Source organism: Vipera berus, assembly GCF_964194415.1.
Source record: "Vipera berus genome assembly, chromosome: 2".
In the NCBI taxonomy this organism is placed as follows: domain Eukaryota; kingdom Metazoa; phylum Chordata; class Lepidosauria; order Squamata; family Viperidae; genus Vipera; species Vipera berus.
The window spans coordinates 101517074-101526536 of record NC_138203.1 but is presented as its reverse complement, the minus strand read 5'-3'; the positions used below and the strand labels follow the sequence as shown (position 1 = coordinate 101526536).

At 44.0% G+C, this 9463-nt stretch overlaps 1 protein-coding gene across 1 annotated transcript in view; it reads left to right on the top strand.

The window, feature by feature from the left end:
* Positions 1-6809: 6809 nt before the first annotated feature.
* Positions 6810-9463, top strand: part of TEX15 (testis expressed 15, meiosis and synapsis associated) — a gene marked incomplete at its 5' end in the record, with an annotated part of 49618 nt that continues 46964 nt past the window's right edge. Inside the window, one exon of the mRNA XM_081318910.1 lies at positions 6810-7052. Within this exon, the coding sequence (XP_081175036.1) occupies positions 6810-7052 (243 nt within the window). The remainder of the gene's footprint in view (positions 7053-9463) is intronic.

The window sequence follows — 9463 nt, the reverse complement described above, 5'->3', positions numbered from 1 at the left end:
CAGCATCTTGTTTTTTTATCCATGGTCAACCAGAATTCCTCTGAAGTTCTTACAAGTAGAAGATGGAGACCTACCTGTCTCTGGTTGCTCCCCTGGAGCTGGAATTTGAAAACATGATATAGTTCTTGATATAACTCTCTTCCAGAAATTTATCCAAACCCCTTTTAAAATAAATCAGTTAGTGATTCTTACTGTGCTTTTCTTATAGGAAGTTCTTCAAGCTTGCGATTTGCTTTGGCTGCTCTCCTCTCCTCTCCTCTCTCCATTTCTATTATGTCTTTCTCAAACATGACCAGAATGATACACAGCATTATTTCTAATAATCCCTAATATGGAATTAGCTGTTTTCACAGCTGCTGCCCACCCAGTTGACACTTATTGAGCTTCTATGTTCTTAAGATCTTTTTCCTGGTTAGCTGGACAGCTCAGATCCCATAAATGTAGTCTGCAAGTTAAAACTTGTTTTGCTTTAATATGTATCATTTAAAATTACATAAACTGCATTTATCATTTTGTTAACTGTTAACTGTTCACTCTTTTTAAACAGAGCCTTGAGAATACTTTCACAACTACTCTTGGTGTTCATAAACTTGAATTGATATAGTCCAGTTACTACCAGTGTATAATCACTGCTTCCCTTATGATTAGATAAGATAGGCAAGTTAAAAAAAATCTGTCTCAATACAGATTCCTTAAAGGCCTTCACTTCTTTTTTCCATTGAGAATACTGCTGATTTATTCCTACAATTGTTGCTGTTTCGTTGTTTAACCAGTTATCTATAAAAGAACATATGCTCTATCATGTGATCATGTTGGTTAATGAAAGACATTTGATGAGGTACTTTGAAAAAGGCTTTTTTAAAAATCTAAATTATACCATTTCAAGAGAGTCAGCTCCATCCTTATACCTGTCAGCACTCTCAAAAGAGGCAATTTAACCTTTGCTGAATCCATGCTGGTTTTCTTTTAGTAAGGTTTTATCTCTACATGCTTAGCAGGAGTTTCATATATATTTCTAAAAACCTGTGGTTGATTGCCCTCAGGTCCTACTAACTAGCTTTTCTTGTATTTACTTTACTTTTCTCAGTTCTTTATTCTTTCCATTCACAATTCTGTTATTATAGCCAATCTCAATAAAAGTAGTAATAGCCTTTTTTGTGGAATTGATTTTCTAGTCTGAATTACTTAGTAGGGCTAACAATATCATTCTTGCCCTTTCTATAAATTTTGTATCTAATAGTAACTGTATCCACTGCTTAAGCTCCTTTCTGTCAGATTTCTGTTATTCCCACTATTTCTATGTACTTATTTATAACCAAGCATTCTTAATGTCCCATTTTGGCTTGTAAACTTATAGTATTGACATAGATACCATGAAGGTAACTGCATAGGAGAATATGCATGCACAGAGAAATAAAAATAATAGATCTATTTATATAATGGTTTCTGGATAATGGTTACCTTTTGAAAGAAAAAATGGAAATTTCATTTCTGTAGATTATGTAAGACTTAACTGTATTAACTGAGATAGACCATGTAAAATTATTGCCCAGGAGATCTTGCCTACTTACCTCTGTGGCTGGCTAAACACCTCCACTCAGTCATCTTGGTTTTAAGGCAACAGGCTTGTTACCTAAAAGACTACAATTGAGCAGAAACCTAGAAGTATTGTACAACAGGCAGAATAGACTAGACCAGTGGTGGCGAACCTTTTAGAGACCGAGTGCCCAAATTGCAACCCAAAACCCACTTATGTATCACCAGGTGCCAGGTGGGCGTGGCCCACTGGGTGGGCATGGCTATGGTGGTCATGGCAGACTGGGTGGGCGTGGCCAGCTCGATGTTGCTGTGGCGGGTGGGGCATTGGGCAGGAGGGCATCTTACTCAGCGGGTGGGGGGCATCGGGGGAGGCTCCTGAGCTCCTCGTGCCTTCCACGGCCTGCTGCAGCTCTGCTTGCCTGACAGGACGGGGGTACAGTCGTGCACAGGGAGGCACATAGGGCTGCTGCCTTGTTTTCCATGCTGTGCCGGGACCAGGCTGGACTGGGCATGGAGCCTCCTCGCGGCTTCTTCCCCCATGGATATCAGGAGCGCCCACCCTACTTACCACTCTTCCCATGGTAGCTGCCGCCGTCCCGCACTCTCCAGCCCGTCGCCGGGCATGCCAGGATCCCTCCCTTTGGGCTGCCTCGGCCTCTCCCCCCCTCCAGGTGGGTGCCCTGCATCTGTCTTCGGCTAGCCCTCCTCCTCCATCCTTCTGCTCCTGCGGGAGGACCACAGCTTATCAAGCCAGGCGGCACCTCTCCCTGGCAGAGGAGCCAGGCAGCCACAGCTCTCACTCCCCTCCGTCCTCCATCTGTCCAAGGCCTGAGCTCGGCGCACCCAGCTGGCCAGCAACGGGCTGGAGAGCGTGGGATGGTGGCAGGTGCCCCGGGATGAGCAGTAGGTGGGGTGGGCGCTCCTGATGTTCGCGAGGGAAGAAGCAGCGAGGTGACTCCCAGCCCAGCCCCGGCACGGCACAGAAAGCGAGGCAGGAGCCCCACGTGCATCGGATCCAACTCTTGCAGAGCGCCCTTCCCCGCCACCCTGACCCAGTTCCTTACCTGCACCCAGCTTGTGTCAGTGGCATTAAGCAGGAGGCGGCAAATGGGGCTTGCTGAGGATCGAGCGCATTTGCCACCACCGCTGCCTACGGCCCCTCGAAGCAGAGGCGCTTCCCGGGGCCGTAGAGCAGAGCCGGGCGGGACTGTGGCGGTTCCGCTCCATCCCTGGGCAGTGTTTCTGCCCTGCGCAGCTGTCCTGTTTCGGCTGCCGCTGCCGGCACCCACAATCTGCCCGGCCTCCCCTCCAGCACTGGGCAATGCCTCTGCCCTGCCCGGCTGTCCCACTCGCTCATGCGATCCATCTCCGCGCCGCTGCCCACAATCTGCCCGGCCTTCCCTCTACCTGCTTTGTGCAGCTCCTCCTGGGCCCCCGGCACTTGCCGTTAACCCTCCTCCCACCATGCAGGGCATTCCATTTCTCCATTTGCTTCTCAGCCTTCACGTGTTTATGGGACTATTGGTAAAAAAAAAAAAGTTCCATGAAACTTTCTAACTTCTCGCGAGGTCTCGCAAGAAGTTAGAAAGTCTCATGGAACTTTTTTTTTGTCCCCCAAACATATGGCGAAGGCTGAGAAGCAAATGGAGAAACGGAATGCAGTTGAAAGGCAGGTTAGTAAAAAAAACACTTCGGGAGGCAAGGGCATCTGGGCGGGGGTGGGGGCGGCAACCTTACTCTGCGCAGCTTCAGCAGGGGGAGGAAAGCAACAGGTCCTGCCCCACTCCTCGCATGGAGTGCCGCTCCCCCCACCCACCCCCCCACAGCACCTTTTGCCCAGCTCTGACCTGTCATTTCATGTGTGGGACTGAAAATAAAGTTCAATGAAGCAATTGCAACTTTGCGAGATCTTTTTTTTTCCAATGAGAAGTTGAAATTGATTGACTGAACTTTTTTTTTTTTGCACACGGCGGCGGAGGCCTAGGACTGGGGCAATGGCACGCGTGCCCACAGAGAGGGCTCACATGTGCCATAGGTTCGCCACCACAGAACTAGACCGCACCTGCATGATTTCTTGATAACTTGTCTTCTTTACAGTACAAACATTGAATAGAAATTAAGAATTAATAGATGATGTCCTCAGTGGAACCGTCTAAAAAGCTCTGTACTTGGCCTTGTGCTGTTTTCAGGCCTAATTTCTTGCTTGAAATAAAAACCAAATATGAAGATACCATGAAAAAATGTTTAAGGGGAATCTCTGAATGCTGACCAGATGCTATTCATAGTTACTAAACAAAATCAAATATAGCACCAAAGGAAGGAGAAGATAAGTATTTTACTCAGGGTCATATTTGATTCCTTTTTGCTCATTGTTTGAGCACAAAATAGGCTGGTGCAGATAAATTGATATACTGAAGGAAAGAGAAAAACAGTGAAGTACAATATTTTCCAGAGTACAACTTTTGTGTGTGAGAGAAAAAGGGCCCAAACATGTTCTCATTTAAATATACAGGCCATCTTTCTGAATAATATTACCATATAAATATTTTCTTGCATACAGACCCCTCTTGCATCACCCCTAACAGAATTTCAAATTAAATTGGTTTGGTTTTACAAAGTAACAGTAGTTTTTAAATAATTATCAAGGTTTGCTATGTTAGCAAATCTTACTCATTCCTGGAGTTTATTAGGCCTGCAAGCTGGCTAAAAGAGAGCTTGTTTAGAGAGTTACTTTTTTACATTTGAAATACTAGGCCAAGTGGAGATCTACAATTCAGCTAAGCAATCTAGTTCTGTACCACTGAATAAACTACAATTGTCTGGGATCATAGAATGGCATAAGCCATAAATTACAAACCTCTTACATGAGCTGAGTTTAGGTAAAATATTAATATTTCATATATATCAAGTAATATCAGTAAGTTACAAATAACATGTTACATTCAAAACACTGGGGCAGTTACCTGGTCCAAATCTTTTTTTTCTTCATCCCATATCAGTACATCCACAGTAATTTCTCCACTAATTTTGGGGGCAAAAGGCAAAACCTTCCACACACTAACGCTTCTGAACTATTGTAGATATCTCTCTCTCAAGAAAATGCTGAACCACCTGAGTTTATATTGCGATTTTTTCTGACAAGCTTATAGGAAAGCATTAGATTGGCATTAGATTGGGTGATGCCTATGCAGAAACTAGATGTCTGATTTGTTCTGCATCTCAAGTGAAAATCTTGGTGTGGAGGGCAATTCTCAAAGAACGGAGAAAAGATATCTGCAGCATCCTAAAGTAACTAATAGGAGCTGGTCAGATTGTGCCTCCAGCCACAGCTACAACCACATTGTCAATGAAATTTTCTAGATCATATCAAGAGAAGAGAGAAAACACTGATTTAAAACTGGAACACTTAAAATGACCTTGAGCGATCTCAACTGTGAGTTGAGGATGAAACAAAGGCAGTTTTATAGGGGCTAAGTAAAGATTGCCAAGGAGGGTTGATACTGGGGTTATAGGGCTCTGAGAAAACTATCCTAATTACTGATACACAGCTTCCTAGCTCCGAAATACACAAAAATTGAAATGGGTTAGACATCAATACCACACTGAAGTTTGATTTTAAAAAGGACAATCAGGAAATGATTTTGCTATCCTACCCAGTCTCACCCTATCCTAGTAAAAGAGGAACTATTGAAAGAGAAATTGCAGCAATTAATGCTGGTCACCGATTAGGTGGAAGTGTGTGTGTCTTGGCTACCACAGGTCATCTGATCTAGGAAAAAAGTGTCAAGCACTATAGATTTTATGTTGCTGTGGTAGAACCCTAACATTTTTTTTAATCCAGAATTGATTAAATTCTGTATTGGGAATTAGTTGCAGTCAGTACTATACAACATTATACAGCAGCAGGCATATTAAGCTAAGTTAAACCACAAGCAGGGAAGGGGTCCTACAAACTCTGAACCTTTCAGCTACTTATCAAAACTACGTATGTATCTAGTCACCCTGAATAATGCATATGAAGCACCCAGAATACTTATCTGACGATCACTAGTCACATTGGCTTAATACGATGGGCAGATTTAGCTATACAATGCATATCAACGTAGCTCCAAAATTGGTCAGGCAGTATCATTGTTAGGAATAGCCAACTAATATTACAGAAACTTGGGAGCCAGAAGTAAAAGGATGGGGTACAATCTGCACAATCCAATATTATATATAGCTTAAACGTAAAGTTGTAGAGTTTTATTTATTAAAGATACTTTTTTAAAAAACAAAAACAAAAAACTTGATTCTGCGAGAGATCTGCGACGTACCGCAGGGCATCTTTCTGTCAGAACAATTGTAGTCGGAAAGGGAACCGACATTGTGCAAAGTAAACCAAGGGACGCGGGTGGCTCAGTGGGTTAGGACGCTGAGCTTGTCGATCAGAAGGTCGGCAGTTTGGCAGGTCGAATCCCGAGGGCCGTGTAGCAGAGTGAGCGCCTGTTACTCGTCCCAGCTTCTGCCAACCTAGCAGTTCGAAAGCACGTAAAAATGCAAGTAGAAAAATAGGGACCACTACGGTGGGAAGGTAACAGCGTTCCGTGCGCCTTTGGTGTCTAGTCATGCCGGCCACATGACCACGGAGACGTCCTCCTCGGACAAGCGCTGGCTCTTCGGCTTTGAAACGGAGATGAGCACCGGCCCCTACTAGCACACATGGGGGGGGGGGAACCTTTAAGGTAAAGGTAAAGGTTCCCCCGCACATGCTAGGCATGACTAGACGGTTGCGCACGGAACGCTGTTACCTTCCCACCGTAGTGGTCCCTATTTTTCTACTTGCATTTTTACGTGCTTTCGAACTGCTAGGTTGGCAGAAGCTGGGACGAATAACAGGTGCTCACTCAGGATTCGACCCGCCAAACTGCCGACCTTCTGATCGACAAGCTCAGCGTCCTAACCCACTGAGCCACCGCGTCCCCTATGGGGAACCTTTACCTTTACCTAAACCAAGATCTTAGAGAATTCTTCTTGAGGTTTTCGCCATCTACGGTTTCTGACGTAAGGCGAAAAAGAACCTTCGCGGGCTACAAGTACGAGCGCCGCCCCAGAGCGTCGTGCAAACGAAAGAGCCTTCTTGAAGAGGAGGATTAAACAGCTGGGCCGGAAAATATCCCCGCCTCAGCCGAGAGCGGTAAGACGCCCGGCTTCGGCCCCGCCCCGCCCCCTCAGAACCGAGGCCCTATAGATAGAGGGCGGCGGCTTGGGCGGGCGCTGCAGTTGGAGCGATGGTGGCGGCGGCGCGCCAGCAGCAGCAGGAGGAGCAGGAGGAGCTTAACGTCCGCCCGAGGCAATGGGCGCCCAAGCGGCTTCTTGGGCGCGCTGTTCCGACGGGGATCCCGGACCCGAGCCTGGCCCGGAGGCAGGAGGAGTGCTGCCGGCATGGCGATGGAGGAGAAGCCAAAGGGAGTTCGGAAGAACACACTTCATGCAGGTCCCGGGAGGATAGTAGTAGTGGTCGCGGATCCACCGTGAGTTGACCGGCTGATTATTCCTTCGCTTTTACTCGGGGTGGGTGCGAAAGTCCCTCCGGGCTCGGTTGCCAGGATGGTTGGATCCTTTGTAGCTCGGAGAAGTAGGTGGTTGCTCCCTGTCGGATCCCGCTTGTCCTTCTTCCCGAAGTAAAGCTTCAGTGCCGGCTCCGTTGTCCCGCTTGCGGTGAGAGGCTAGTCCAGGAGTAGGCAACCTCGGCTTTTTTATGACTCATGGACTTCAACTCCCAGAATTCCTGAGCCAGCTATGCTGGCTCAGGAATTCTGGGAGTTGAAGTCCATGAGTCTTCTGGGCTAGTCGCTTGTAGCCGAGTCGGGGGTTGGACTCGTTTCCCTGTTCGGGGGCGAAACTATAAGCCAGTGTTCCTGGACTCCGCTGGATCTGGCACTTCACGTCCAGCAGCGGTTAAAGCTCCCTGTGCCTTTTAAGCTTAAAACAAGGGCTTGGAAAGAACGGCAACACACGCCGCCGCCGCCGCCGCCTCCTGTTCTCCATAGCCTTTGCTCGTTACTGAACCGTTGGAAGCGGGCCAGTGTCGTTTGAACGTGAAGATTCCGTTTCGTTAATAGACGTTAACAATTCGTTACAGCCCTCCTTCGACCCCCCTCCTCCCTTTCGCCCCAACTGGAACTGAGGCGAGGTAACGAGTTGACAATCTGCACTTGCTCTTTCCTTTGCTATAATCCAGCTTCCTCCTCTTGCCCTTGTTCATAGTAGGAACATTTAGTACTCGGATAACTACAATACCGGTACTCTTTCTCTCGTTCCTGGCTTGTACGATTGGTTTTAAACTGAGTGCTGTCTGTAGATGTTCAATCCTATGGAGAGATACTCTTATATGTTTTGTGTACAGTATACAAATTGCGGTCTCTGTTCCTTCTTTTATTTTAGACATTTGTCGGAACAGTATATGTGTGGCAGTAGCTATCAGTCAGATGGTTATCCGTGGATAGTAATTACTTGAAACTTTATACATTAATAACGAAGTATTCAACTCCTTTTCTTTAGGTATAACATACAGTTTTAACTGCAAGGCAAATACATTATAGTCATTGAAGTTTAAATAGTAAAAGTCATTGCTGTTTAAATATTCTTTAAACATGATTGTTCTTATGAAAAATACATTAGCTTCTTTTCAAAAGTTATTTTAATGTTTCTTTATTGAGATCCTTAATATTGAAATCAAGCAAACCAATACTGTTGCCTCTTATTTGCCGATAGTGTGAGTGCTGACAGTTGTAATAGCAAGTGAAAGAAATAAGACAATGTATTGGAAATTAAATTCTTTGAAGTTAGTAATATTTATTCTAAAATGAATTTAGAATAGAGCTTAACAATAGAATGAAGGCTACTGCTAAGCTTGTAAGCCGCCCTGAGTCTTCGGAGAAGGGCGGGATATAAATGGAATTAAAATAAAATAAATAAAAATAAAAATAACAAACCCTGTAAGAGCTCTCAAATGGTCTAATTTTTACTACAAACACTGTAATATAGGCCAAAAGATACTGTATTGGATTGCAGTATAATATTTTTCAATTCCATGGGGCTTATATCAAATCACCTATAAAGGAATTATCTGCAATTCTTTGTTGATAAGAAAGGGTACGGTTTATATTTTAATATTTATGTTTGGCTATGACTTTTGTAGCTACCGAAGCATTTTTTATTATGCCTCTTCAGAATAGTTTAGCTACTACTGAAAATTAGTCTGAGGAACAGTAAATAGATATGAAGCAGTTTTTAATTTCTTGTGGATGTTATAAAATGTACTGGAAGCACATTGCATAACTTTTTAAATAACACAATTTTTTACAAAATATTGGATGCTTCATGTTATATCCTATTTAATAAGAGACTGAAATTATCAGATTGCCTTTTAAGACACTCAGAAATAGATGTAGATCGTGTAGCCTTTTATTGTACAATTCATTAGCAAAATTATCAACACTTTTCAACAAGGACAGATGTGGCTGAATTCATAGAATTCTGATAAGTGAATAAGTGATGTGGTTGAACCAATAGTAGAATTTGTAATAAGTAAAATTCTGTTTATATAACCAGGCTTTTAAACATGCTATATAGTTTTATGTTTGCATTATGAAACTTCTACAATAGCTGGTAAATGTATAATTAATGCACAGCTATTGGTTATTTTAAATTACAATGAGCTTCGCAATACGAAGTGATTATTACACTATTCTGAAGCAGCAAATTCTGTCTAGCATTGTGATATTCTCAGCTGAGGTTAATCTATATGTTTTCATTATTCCCTTTACATTTATTGAATAAAGTTAATAGATAATTTTTGGTTTTCTCAACATTGGTGCTCAGCATCACTCACTGCTAGACACTCTGGCAGAGGTTGTGTGAAGATTGCCCATTCTTGGAT